Below are 13,111 nucleotides of genomic sequence, written 5' to 3'. Positions count from 1 at the left end.
ATATCGATAAGGCCCTCTAGGCAAAGAAGCCGAAGTCGCCCTCTAAGCTATAGTAGTAGATACCGGAGCGCTTTTATGACCTCCTACCGCTATTTAAGTCTTAGGAAGCGGATAAGCTTAACCTATATAAGCTAGGGGTAGACTATAAGATCGTACTCCGCACCGATAAGAAGGGGTAAGAACTACCTATACTATTCGGACCGCTATATAGTATATTATACGCGGAACTACTAGTGCTAAAGAAGACGCTAAGGGACCTCTTAGATAAGGGTTTTATTTAAGTAAGTAGCTCCGAAGTAGGAGCGCCGGTCCTATTCGTGCGTAAACTAAGGGGCGGGATACGGTTCTATTACGACTATAAGGCTCTAAACGTAATTACGAGGCTAGACCGCTACCCCTTACCCCTAATCTTAGATATACTCTATAACCTTTTAAAGGCGAAGTAGTTTACGAAGCTAGATATAAAATAGGCGTTCTATAAGGTATAGATCTTAGAGGGTAATAAGTAGAAGACAGCGTTCCGTATACGCTACGGCTTATTTAAGTAGCTTATAACGCCCTTCGGCCTCTTAGGAGCGCCCGCTACCTTCTAGCGTTATATTAATAATATACTTCGGGACTTCCTCGATAAGTTCGCCTCTATATATATAGATAATATCCTTATCTATACGAGCGGCTCCTATAAGGACTATATATAGAAAGTATAGAGGGTCTTAGAGCGCCTCTAACTTTATAAGCTCTACCTTAACCCAGATAAGTACGAATTTAAGGTTAAGAGGGTTAAGTACCTAGGCTTTATTATCTACGCTAGCGTAGGTATATAAGTAGATCCCGTAAAGATCTAGGCGATTCGGGACTAAGCTGCCCTAACCATATAGATAGGCCTATAGAGCTTCCTTAGGTTTGCGAACTATTATAGGATGTTTATTAAGGGCTTCTCCTATATTATAATACCCCTAAATAAGATTACCGGGAAGCGGACCGCTTTTCGCTAGGGGCCTATATAGGAAGGAGCGTTCTATACGCTTAAGGACCTATTTTCTTAAGCCTTAGTACTACTCTAGTAGGACTTCGACCGGTCTACGTTAGTTAAAGCAGACTATAGCGGCTAAGCACTTAGAGGAACGCTCTCTTAGGAGGTAGACGGGCGGAAGTAACTAATAGCGTTTTACTCCCGTAAGCTAACCCTAGCGGAGCGGAATTACGCTATTTACGATAAGGAGATACTAGCGATTATTAGCTACCTCGAGCAATAGTAAGCGGAGCTCCGGAGCTATAAGAGCTTTAAGGTTCTTATAGACTATAAGAACCTTAAGTACTTTATAACTCGCTAGCACCTCTTAGAGCGGTAAGCCTGCTAGGCGGAGTATCTCTTACGCTTTAACTTCTCGATTAAGTACTAGCTAGGGTAGGACTCCGTAGTCCTAAATACGCTTTCCCGGAGGGATTAGGACCGGCCGACGGGAGCGGACATCGAGGCCCGGGATCTATAGCTTATCCCGTAAGAAGCGCTACGGAAGGCGTGGCGCTAATAGATAAGCCTTCCCCCGTACCTTCGCCTCGGCCTAGCGAGAAGGGATAGACCGGCCTAGGGGCGCGTACGGCGCGGGTATTCTAAGATAAGGTCCTTTAGCGCTTATAGGATAGGATATCGTCTCTAGACCGCACCTACGAGAGCGTGCGCCGCGCTATTAAGTCCGGCGCTTAATACCTCGATCCGAAGCTAAAGCTAAAGGTATAAGTAGCCGACTATTATATCGACCTATAGGGGCACCTACGTTAGCGGGGGAGACTATAGGTGCCGGGCGCGCCGTATACTATAAAAGCTAGGGAGAAGGATAGACCGCTAGAGCTAGATAAATAAAACGAGCTCCGAGGGAAGCTAGTCTAGCTCGTCTATAACTTTAGTATCGTAGGCTACCCGGGTAGGCAGGGCATAGCAGCAGGCCTCGCGAGGGATTTCTACTAGCCCCTCCTATAGTACTACGTTCGCCGCTTCCTCCGTAACTATAATATCTACGGCCGTACTAAGATTTAGAGGGCGTAGCTTAAGGGGCTACTTAAGTAGCTTTTAGTGCCCGACCGGTTCTATATATATATATAGATAGACTTTATAACGGACCTCCTACTTATAGAGGGCGGTAACCGCTATATATAAGTAATTAAGGACCGACTTAGTAAGTCTATAGTATTAGAGCTAATACTATTTATAGATATAAAGTCTTATATAGAGCGCTTCCTATAGTACTAGGCCCGCTTATATAGCTAGCTAGCCTCTATTATAAGTAATAAGGGATCGAATTAAACTAGCCGCTTTTAGTAGTACCTATACTAGCTACTTTAGATTATATAGCTACTTAGCACGGTATATTACCTATAGACTAATAAAGGGCCCGAGAGGGTTAACTAGGAGGTATAGGCTTACCTATAAGCCGTCGTAGCCTATAACTAAGTAGACTAAGACCGTTAGCTCCCTACGGCCTAACTTACGTTAAATAGTAGACTATATACCTCTATTAAGATAGCCCCTTTCTTTATAATATATAGCTTCGAACTACCTTTATTAGTTCCTTTTACTATAGATAGGGCAGCGGAGTAGTATAGTAATTTATTACTAGAGGGCCGCGCCTCCGCGTTTATACGAAAGCTATAGGAGACTATAGATTATTACTAATCTACGATAGCCGCCGCGGTATAAGATTAAGAGCGGCACGCTAATAAGACTAGGGCCCTAGTAGATAGGTTTATAGTAGGAGATAAGGTATAGCTAGACCTCCGTAACTATAGGTTAGTACGGCTAAAGAAGAAGCTTAACTAGCTATACGCGAAGTTTATAGTACGGAGGGTTATTAGCCCGTAGGTTATAGAGCTCGATAGTCTCTTAATAGGGGTCTATAATAAGATTAACGTAAACCTCCTTCGTAGAGCCTCCTTTAACCCGCTACCCGGATAAGAAGTAGCGGACGCCTAACCGCCTATAATTAAGGTAGAAGGAGAGGACGAGTTCGAGGTTAAAGAGATATAGGCCGCGCGCTAGAAAAAGGTTAGTAAGGGGAAACGCTAGGAGGTCCTCGTTAAGTAGCGTAGGTATCTTAACCCTATATAGGAACCTATATATAAGTTTACGGGAACTATAGCCCTCGATAAGTTTAAAGCCTTATTTAAAATAGTAGATAAGAATAATAAACTAGCGGACTACCGATAGTAGCCTAGGCTAGGACTACGAAGTAAGTATAGCGGAGGGGGTAGTTACGGTAATATAGGTAATATAAGCGTAATAGTATAGGCAGAGATAAAAATAGCGTTTATTATAAGGCGGAGCCCTTAGACTACCTAGGCTTATTCCTTATTGTTATTATTATTATTATCTTCGTTATCGTTATCCTCGTTAGCCTCCTCCTTCTTATTAGCGGCGGCGGCGGTCTTTAAGGCGCTAAGGCGGCCCTCTAAGCCCGTAAGCTAGTCGGCGGCGGCGGCGGCTCCGGGGGTAGAGGGGCGGCGGCTAGCGGCGGCGGCAGGGGCAGCGGCGGTAGCGGAGGTAGGCACGGCTAAGGGGACCGCCGATAGGGCGATAGAGGCAGTATCCCTAGCGCCGGGTACGTTAGAGGCGGAAATAGGGAAGCGGAGGAATAGGACTTACTTAAGTATAAGGCCCTATCGCTTAAGGGCGCGGAGGTTACGGTAGGCGGCGGCGGCGGCGGTAAGGCGCTTCTTAGTAGCCCCCCGCGCCTACCTATACGAGCCGGCCTTCTAAGCCGACGCCGCAGCGAGTAGGATAGGAGGCGCCGCCTTATAGGCGCGGCCGGCTCGCGCGCACTAGTAGCAGCTGCCGCCGCGGCGGCGCCCGGCCTAGTTAGAGTAGTCGAGCTCCTACGACGTATAACGTATATAAGGGGCCGAGCGGGCGGCGCCGGCCTATACTTAGCGCTTATACTATAGGAGGTTAATAGATAATGTCTATTACGCTTACCTAACTATAGACTTATAGGGGTAGCGGAGATAGAGGTAGGGGCCGAGGGGCCGGGCGTTACGGGTAGCGGCGGGGACGGCGTCGTTACCCTAAGGGGCGACGTAAGAGCGAATAGCGTAGTAGAGGCAGCGGCGGCGGCGGTAGGAGCAGTGGTAGCGGCGTAGGTAGGAGCGGCGGTAGCGGCGGAGTTATCGTCGGCCGCGGCTAGTATAGCGTCGACGAACGACTCTATACGCTCCGAGAAGGAGGAGGTAGGAGAGGGAGAGGCGGATATATCTATCGCGGAAGTTAGCACGACGGAATACGGCCTCCTACTCTATAAGGCGCGGAACTTATTAGTTAGAGTTATTATTATTATTAGGGCTATTATTATTACTACCGCTACTACTATAAGTATACGTTAATAGAGCGGCCTATATAGCTAGGAACGGACTAACGCCTTAGGTAGAGCGGAACTTACCTATTAATACTACTACTACGGTTAAAGAAGGGAGAGAAGGAAGGGAAGGGGGAAGGAGGGGATGCCGCCTTATATACCCCTTAGTAGAGGATGCTGCCTAAGGTAGAGGGGACGGGCAACCTAAGGCTTACGTAGGTCCGACTAGCGGCTAGGGCGTATATAATAGGTTATGCCCCTATTTAAACGGCTAGCCGGCTAATAAGTATAGAGCTAGGTCCCGGCTGCCTAGGCTAACGGGCGCGGGGATAAGAGGGCTAGTAGGGCCGGCCCTATTAACGGGAAAGGGCAGGGAAGAGCCCGCGGTATAGACCTAATTATACGGGAGCCGTTAATAGGGCAGCGCTACGCCGCGCTTAAGGGAGGGCATTATATAAGAGTCTTTAACTATTATAGGTAATAGGCTTAGGCCGCGGCCTAAGCTATATAGTTACGTACGGAGGGCCGGATCCTATAAGTATAGGGGCGGGCTAGCCGTATATAAAAGAGCTCTATATAGCTTATTAATATTATCCTATAAACGGCACCTACGTATACGCCTTTACTTACTCTATAATACCTATATCTAAGAAAGAAATATAATAGTAATATTTATTATAAGTAAGCACTTTAATTAGCCCTTAAATATCTAATACTACTTTTTCTAAATAGGTATAAGACTTATATAAAGGTTATTTATTAACCTTATTTATTGCTTTAACTCTAATATATATTTTATATTATCTTATTTTATTTTCCTTTTCTAAAGGTATTTTTATATCCTTATTATATCTTTTTAATATTTCTAAAATAGCCTTACTATTTATATACCCTAAGCGTAAATACTAAGTATAAAAATCTATATCCTTTGCCTTTAAAGATATAATTAGGATTAATTAGCTTTTTAATAAAGGTTCTATAGGAATATAATATAATTTATTTCTAAGAAATCCTTTAGTAAGGACCTTAGCCTTATTATTTAATAAAAGGACTTTATTTCCTCCTATTAAGGCATAGGTATTATAAAAATTATATTAGGATAGTATATTTACCCTTAATTTAGGTATATAAAAGTAGTCTTAAAGGATATACCTTTTACTATTATATAGGAACTTAAATACTAAGTCCCCCTTTCCTTTTACTAATATAAAGGAAGCCTTTCCTTAGTAATCTTTAGACTTAATTTCTTTATAGTTAATAAGGAAATTCTTATTTAATACTATATACTTAGTAGCTCTAGTATTATAAATAAAATTAAAGATCCTTTTATTCGTATAACTAGGAAATCCTCTTTCTCTTACCTTTAAAACTAATTCCTTTATTCTAGGAATCGAGGCTTTTAAAGGTCCTAAAAGAAAGTCTTTATTAGCTTCTATTATAGGGGTATTTATAGAGGTTAAAATTACCTCTAAATCCTTAGACGTTTATATAGGGGTCGGAGCCCTAAAAAGGTCTATAAGGTCGATATCTAGGTCTATATTTTCTTATAAAGCTATATTTAAGACCTTATTACTATCGTCTAAATTAGACTCTAGCTCTATAATTCGAGCCTTCCTTCTTTTATTAGTAGTAGAAATACTACTAGAAGGGGATTTCTTCCTAAAAGAAGAAGATAAAAAAGAAGATTTTCTCTTCTTAGAAATTCGATTCCTATTATTCTTTTTTCCTTTATTTAAAACCTAATAAGAAGAAGCCTTATTTAAGTATAATTTATAGTAATTTACTATAAAATGCCCTAGTTATTTATATTCCTTATAATAAGGAGTATCTATAGAATTTTTATAGGATTTCTAAGGCTTCCTTTATATTAAGAAGGCTTTCTCCGAAGATTTATCTTATCCTTTATTCTTCTAGCTTCGTTTAAAAGACTAGCTATTAAGGATTTAAGGGTAAACGCTAAAGGATAACTTTTAGAATATCTATATTATAGGATTTTAAATCCTCTTAGATTTCCTTTACCTTATAAAGTTATTTCTCTAAATTAAAGCTTAAGGGACTAAGATTAAAGAGCTGCTTTATAGGTAAATAATTCAACGAAAAATTTAATGGATTATATAGCTTTATAAGCTTCTTATAAGTAGCTTTAGTATTTATTAAATGCTTAATTTATATTAAAGGGCTATCTTTAACTTAAAGAAAAATCTAGGATAAAGCTTCTATAGTCTTTATATAATTTTCTTACTCTAAGGTAGTAATAAGCTTTTCCTTAGTAAGGATAGCTATTATCCTTATAGTTTTAAGAGTATAATTTAAATTTCCCTTAAGTCTAGAGAATTTATATTCTTTCTATCTACCTATTTTATATAAATTCGGTATTATTTCGGTTATAGGGATCGAGAAGTCTAGATAGGAGTTTAAAAGCGTAGGAAGGTAGAAGAAGTTATTAGGGGGATTTTCGAAAGGAATTTAAATCGGGTATTTTAATAAGGAATTTTAAAGGTATAAGTTAATTTCCTAGCTTAAAAGGAGTAAGCCGGGCTTATAATCTCTTAAGGTATATAAGTAAAAGCGGAATTTTAGGATATTAAGGAATTATATAAGATTACGTAATAAAGGGGAAGAAGGAGTATAAGGTAGGATTTTTCATAGAATTTATTAGTAATATATTAGTATATAGAAAAGGTATTAAAGTTAATAATCCTCTCTTTATTTACTAGCGGATATACTATCTTCTATAGCCTGCCCATCGTGCACCCACACGGAATGCTCGGGCATCGAGTCGAGCGGATCCTCGTACTGCGTCCACGTCCACGGGAAGCACGGCAGACACATCGGTGCGTGTGCCTCCTGCCTGACCGAGTCCCGTCTCCTGCTTAGGCTTCCTGCTTAAGAATAGCAAAGATAATCTTGGATGCTTAGGTTGCGGTCAAAGTTGCGTCTGGGCACGGCCATCGACACTCACCCTGCGGCAACGGACAGAGGGAAACAGCAAATGAGCGAGCCAGCAAGGCGCAGGCACGACTTGTTTCCTTGAACAATGCGATTCAGCTCCAAACGCGCTTCGGTGCCCTCTTGGGGTTGGACTCTGGTCGTGACCGTTTACCTTGTTGGCCCGACACAAGCTCCCTTGATTCACAGCAACGGGTGGCAGCTGTCTGCGCCACCGGCCCTGTCATCTCCGCAAGCACACCAAACACTCCCCAAGCGAGTCCCAGCTTGGATCCAGCCGCATGACATATGACATTGTAAACCAGACGCCTCTCCCTAAATGGTCTAATGCTCGCTGACCAGCCACCTCCTGTTGCAGATAATGTACACGCGTGTTGCATGGGAGGAGAGAATCGTCCCGTCATCGTAACGCCAGCTCGAGGCCCCGCCATGGTCGGCTCTAGTAGTCCACCGCCTTGTTCCCACCCGGATTTTGTCGACCCAGTTGACTCCTGTGCCCTTCCCAACCGCCGTCCCGGCCTGATCGCTGGGGCGGTGTGGAACAGCGCCTCGCTTCTCGTACAGCTTCCCCGCTTCGAATCGTTACAGGCTCTCCTTCGGAGCCGCGGGTGTGGGGATGGGGAAGAAGGACCGCCGGGTGATCTGCAGATGGATGTAGTCAGCGCCTGCGTGAGTGGAAGCCGGAGAGGGCTTCGCGGCTTACCGTCCACACGCCAGCCACGGAGCTGATCATGGCGCCCGAAATCAACATGGGCCTGACCCCCCTGGTGCTCTTGAAGACGGCGCCGCTCAGGAAGCCGGCCAGGATGCTGTTCGCGGCGTCGTGCTGGCCGCGCAGGTAGCCGATGAGCGAGTTGATGCAGTTGTAGGTAATGGCAATGACGCCGGCCGAGTTGCCGAGAAAGGGCCCGCGGCGGGTGACGGCGTTGAGGACCGAGTTGAGACGCAGCTTGGGCGGCTGGCCGGCGGACCTGCGTAGGCCCTCCTGCAGGCCCCAGGCGCCGCCCATGGACAGGGCGGTGAGGTAGGTGATGCCGGTGCCGTAGCACAGGTCGTCTGTGAAGCCGCGCGACGGCAGCACCGACTGGCTGCCGGGCAGGTCGGAGAGGGCTGACTCGTCGAGGCTCAGGTACTCGAGGGCGTCCTTGTTGAGGCCGGCGAGGGGGTGCAGCTGCGAGGGGTCGGCAAACGACGAGTTCTGGAGGAAGGCCTCGACGCCCTGGCCCTCGGACGGGTCAAAGGCCGATGGCGAGGCAAAGGCCTGCGGTTGCTGCTGCACCATTTGCTGCGACGGCTGCTGCTGCTGCTGCTGGGGCTTGTTGCCCCCAGTGAGCGCGCTCCAGAGCGACGACATGATTGTTGATGGCGACGGGGGCCAGAGCCGGGATGGGTTGCTCTTGTAGGGTTATCACGGCGAAGACGAGGGCAAGGCGAAGATTGCGCTTCGGATAAGCTCGTAGCACGAATACGTCGTCTAAGAAAAAATTGGGGGATGGCGGCGCGAGCTGGTCCGTGCTCCGAGGGGTGGGCCCGTCCCTTTTTTTCTATCCAGGCAAAAGTTGCGTCACGTGCGTCCCCATTTGGACATGAAAATTCGGCATCTTGCCTGAGAGTTGAGACAGAGGCTCGGCGTAATACATAAATATAGATTGCCATGTTTGACGTACACGGGGTAGTGCATCGTTGCGAGACGGATGTGGATGGTAGGATGGCAGGCTCTTCTCCAGCGGTCTAGAAAACCAAGGGCCACGCTCACTCAACAAGATGGCCTCGGGAGCTCAGTCCAGCCGGCATGTCAAGTCAAGCATGGCGCATCTTGGAAAGGTTGTACTATGCCGCAATCACGGATCAAGGTTGTGAATGGCCGTGCACCAACGACGCCATTGACACCTCGGTGCATCATCTGTCGCCCTACTCGTGGACAAACTTCACCCAGTCTTGGTTCAACGGGAGGCGGAATCTACGCCGACGCAACGGCGTCATTTCATCCATATTCGCTCTACCAGGTACGTGCAGAAGTCATTGACTCAAGTAATTGATATGTCGAGACCACCCCACAGTCACAAACCTGTCGAGTCGACGTTCGCGGCTGGTAGGAAAGGCAGTCACAGTTTCTCTGGGAGGCCGGGAACGGAAGGAAACCCACGGGGAAAGTGAAGAGTGACCCTCAGCAAGCCGCTTTCGCGGAGCCGCCGTTTGGATATATTAAAACACTTGACGGTGTAGAAATAACCCTTACTGATGTGAAGAGGAAAGGGAGAAGAGGAGGAAGAGCGCGAGGCCGGAAAGCTTTTTATGCTCGCCGGACAGAGAATAGCGCTAGTCAGTATAAGGACTAGCTCTCTGGCCGTCGGATAGAGGTTAATCCGATCAACCCCTGCGGATAGACCAAGGGGCTATTATCCAGCAGGAAAGTTCATCTCGTGAATGGAGAAGCTAAGTTACTTGCTGTATTCCACAGAAAGTCGCTCTCTCTATGATGCACGTCATGTTTCCAGCTTTCAAGAGACAACCAACCAGTCTACTTTCCCCTTTTCCAATTCCAAACGCCAAACATCCCTGAGCGCCAGTCCATGTCCAGTTCGCCCATCCCATACGAGGAAGAAGAATCCCCCGTCAATTGCTCGTGTCGGATCGCTCAAGCAGCGGCCGATCCCAGCGCTCCTCACCGCGACTCGCCCCGTCTCGCCGCCCGTTCTGCTCGCGCGGCTGCCCCTGGCCGTTGTCGGTCCTGTAGGCAAAGTATTGCACAAAGACAGTCAAGTCCATCAGCAGTGTCACCAAGCTGCCCGCCAGCCAGCTCAAGTTGACGAGCATGTAGCGGCCGTACAGCTGCGCAGCCTCGCCCGGCGCGCAGGTCCTGCCTGGGCACTTGGGGTCGTAGGCAAAGATGGACAACACGTACGTCACGTTGCCCAAGCAGGCAAACAGGAAGAAGAGCATGCTCAGGCCATCGGTCGTCTTGCGGCGCCAGTTCAGGACGAGCTGCGGCATGCGCGACGCAATGTACGCGACGGCGCACAGGTATCCGAAGACCTGGCCCAGCACGTCGAGCTCGAGCCCGTCGTCTGCTCCTCGGTCGGATGAAGTGGCCCTGCCGCCCGTCGCGAGGAACCAGCCGAAGACGCCGGCGGCGCACACCATGGCGACAATAGTTGCATTCCACGCGGCCGACTGCAGTGCGCTCGGCGGCGCTCGCGGCTCCGGAGCCTCGGAGACGTGGTCAACGGCAGGCGAGAGGCCCGTCCAGTCTGATGCGCGGGGCTCGACGAGAGCGTCGCCGGGGAGAAGTGTAGTCCGCTCGTCGGGTTCCCTGGCGGCGGGCTTACGAGGAGATGGCGCCTCGTCGCGCCACGTGAATCCGCGGTAATAGAAGCATTGGCCCAGGAGCACAATGTCGGCCAGGGTATAGTATATTGCGAGGATGATCTAGGGGGTCGAGGGTCAGAGCGATTGGGCGAAGGGAGAAACCGGGAGAGGTGTCGGTACCATGGTAGGAAGGACTCCCTGCAGGACCGCTCCAGCAATGTTGAAGACATCTCCCAGCAGCCAGATGATGATGAATTGTATCGACAAGCCATCGGCGTTTCCCTGTCGAAACTGTTGAATGATCTGAGGCGAGAAGACGACAACTGTGGGAGGCGGTTAGTTTCAGACAGGCCCCGTCGGACGGAGGCATTCCAACTAACCCCAGCAGGCAATGGATATCGATCTGGGCGCGGCTCAGGTTAGCATGTTTCGAGAAGCACCAGCAGACTATCGAGGTGTCTTGCCCGCAAATGCCGGAGATGGCGTCGACGTCAAGGCCAAAGGTCGGCGCAGGGGGGGCCATGGCTGCGGCGATGCTGGCTCCTCGGGGAGCAAAGATGCGCCGGAGTCGATGCCGAGCGCTTCTGTCTGGCTCTGATTCGAGATTTCCGTGTGGAGACGCGCGATTCAGGCGTCGGTTTAGTTATACAGACACAGACAGGTGGCAACAGGAGCAAGAAGGAAAAGAGAAGAGCAGAGGGTCGGAAACTAGGCAGACGTCAGACTAGCGGCCGGTATTCGGAATATCATTAACAAAAAACTCTTTTTTTTAAGCCTTGGACGCGAATTCGCACGCAGCAAGGTCCAAGACTAAGAGAAAGTGGTTGTTAATAACTACTGCTAGCCCTGCCTATAGCGACGCCCGATCCACGGAGGCGAGCCCGAAAGCGGCAGCCGCTCCATCATGCCCGGGCTGTCTCGGTCTCGCTGGCGCGCTGAGCCGAGGCTCCAAAGTAGTGCCTGCAGGCACCGCCGGCCGGGCCATTCATTACCTCATCCAAGCTCCGCTTCCGTAGATGGACGAGGCAGCTCCGAGCCTCATATCCGCCACAACCTCCATCCTCTTCGACTGCTCGTCGCATATCATTCCGTTGATTCCCACACACCACCGTTCGCACCCCAAGGAACAGCCACTCTTCTCCAACATAATCCTCCGGCGAAACCCCCTCTTCCGCACATGTCCAGCTCGCCACCGCTCATGCCCGAGCCCCCGGCTCTCCACGCCGACGCCTCCATGCTCACCCGGCGCTTCGGCAAGGAAATCATAAACTACTACGCGGGCAGCCGCCTCAACCGCTACTCCTTCCTCCGCTCCGACGCCGTCTTCCTCGCCGCCGCCGCCGCCAGCCCCGCCGCCCGCTTCATCGTCCTCAGCAACCTCGCCCCGCTCGTCGCCGCCGGCAACCGCCATCTCGCCCACCTCCCCTTTGACCGCGTCAGGCCCCTGATAGGCCCCGACCCCTTTGCCTTGAGCGACGCCCGGGCCGTCGACTACTTTGACTCGTCGGCGCCGCCGAAGCCGCTGGTTGTCTTTCTCGGCACCGTCGAGGGCGGCCATGAGGCCGTTGACCTCGACACGTCCGACTTTGGCGTCGTTCGTGCCCAGCCCATTTTCGCCGTTGATGCGACGCCCAGGGGCGCCGGCGCCGGCGCCGCGGCGGCCTTTCTGAAGCAGCATGAGGCCGAGGGTCTTTCGCTGCAGACTGACGTGAGGAGCATGGTCCTCAACTCCGAAGCCGGTGAGTTCCCAGTCGTCCCGATGCCTCGTCTACATCACTGCTCACGCAGAGCACACAGCTTCCCTCTTTGCCCAAGCCAGGTCCATGATAGACTGGAACACCCGCAACCCCTTCTGCGCCGGCTGTGGCGGCCCCAACCTCTCCGTCGAGGCCGGCTACAAGCGCGTTTGCCCCCGGACGGACCGCAAGGGCGGCTCCGACGCCCAGCCCCGCGCCGACTGCCCCACGCGCCACGGCGTCTCCAACCTCTGCTTCCCCCGCTCCGACCCCACCATGATTGCCGCCGTCGTCTCCGCAGACGGCCAGCGCATCCTGCTCGGCCGCCAAGCTCGCTACCCGCCCGACTGGTACAGCACCCTCGCCGGCTTCCTCGAGCCCGGAGAGTCCGTTGAGGAGGCTGTGCGCCGTGAGGTCTGGGAAGAGGCCGGCGTCAGGGTCGGCAGGGTCGTCATCCACTCCACCCAGCCCTGGCCCTACCCGTCTACCCTCATGCTGGGTGCCGTCGCTCAGGCGTTGCCTGGCGAGGAGGAAATCACGCTCAACGACAAGGAACTCGAGAGCGCCAAGTGGTTCACCGTCGACGAGGTTCGAGAAGCCCTGAAGGAGACGGGCCTCCGGGGCGAGCCCGCGCCAGAGGGACACAGGGAGTCAAGATTGCGAGTGCCCCCGCCTCAGGCCATCGCCAATCGCCTCATGACTGCAGTAGTAGAGGGATATTTGACAGGAATCCCAAAGATATGAGAGCTTCTGGGCGTATACGTACAGGTG

At 50.0% G+C, this 13,111-nt stretch overlaps 3 protein-coding genes across 3 annotated transcripts; 1 reads left to right on the top strand and 2 right to left on the bottom strand.

The window, feature by feature from the left end:
- Nucleotides 1–7,877: 7,877 nt before the first annotated feature.
- Nucleotides 7,878–8,649, bottom strand: HRG_09636 (tim17/Tim22/Tim23/Pmp24 family domain-containing protein; the record flags this gene model as incomplete). Its single annotated transcript, XM_044868107.1, has 2 exons — nucleotides 7,878–7,937; nucleotides 7,999–8,649. The coding sequence occupies 2 exons, from the start codon at nucleotides 8,647–8,649 to the stop codon at nucleotides 7,878–7,880; spliced, it is 711 nt and encodes a 236-aa protein (XP_044716688.1).
- A 1,262-nt stretch (nucleotides 8,650–9,911) lies between these two features.
- HRG_09635 (PQ loop repeat domain-containing protein) lies at nucleotides 9,912–11,127 on the bottom strand (the record flags this gene model as incomplete). The annotated part of the gene is made up of 4 exons (XM_044868106.1): nucleotides 9,912–10,724; nucleotides 10,785–10,927; nucleotides 10,985–11,007; nucleotides 11,069–11,127. The coding sequence occupies 4 exons, from the start codon at nucleotides 11,125–11,127 to the stop codon at nucleotides 9,912–9,914; spliced, it is 1,038 nt and encodes a 345-aa protein (XP_044716687.1).
- Nucleotides 11,128–11,802: 675 nt separating this feature from the next.
- On the top strand, nucleotides 11,803–13,084 carry HRG_09634 (NUDIX domain-containing protein; the record flags this gene model as incomplete). The annotated part of the gene is made up of 2 exons (XM_044868105.1): nucleotides 11,803–12,343; nucleotides 12,435–13,084. 2 exons carry the CDS (start codon nucleotides 11,803–11,805, stop codon nucleotides 13,082–13,084), a joined length of 1,191 nt encoding a protein of 396 aa, XP_044716686.1.
- Nucleotides 13,085–13,111: the final 27 nt, after the last annotated feature.

This window comes from Hirsutella rhossiliensis (genome assembly GCF_020360975.1).
Source record: "Hirsutella rhossiliensis strain HR02 chromosome Unknown scaffold00013, whole genome shotgun sequence".
In the NCBI taxonomy this organism is placed as follows: domain Eukaryota; kingdom Fungi; phylum Ascomycota; class Sordariomycetes; order Hypocreales; family Ophiocordycipitaceae; genus Hirsutella; species Hirsutella rhossiliensis.
The sequence above is the reverse complement of the archived record's forward strand: the minus strand, read 5'-3'. Positions and strand labels throughout refer to the sequence as shown.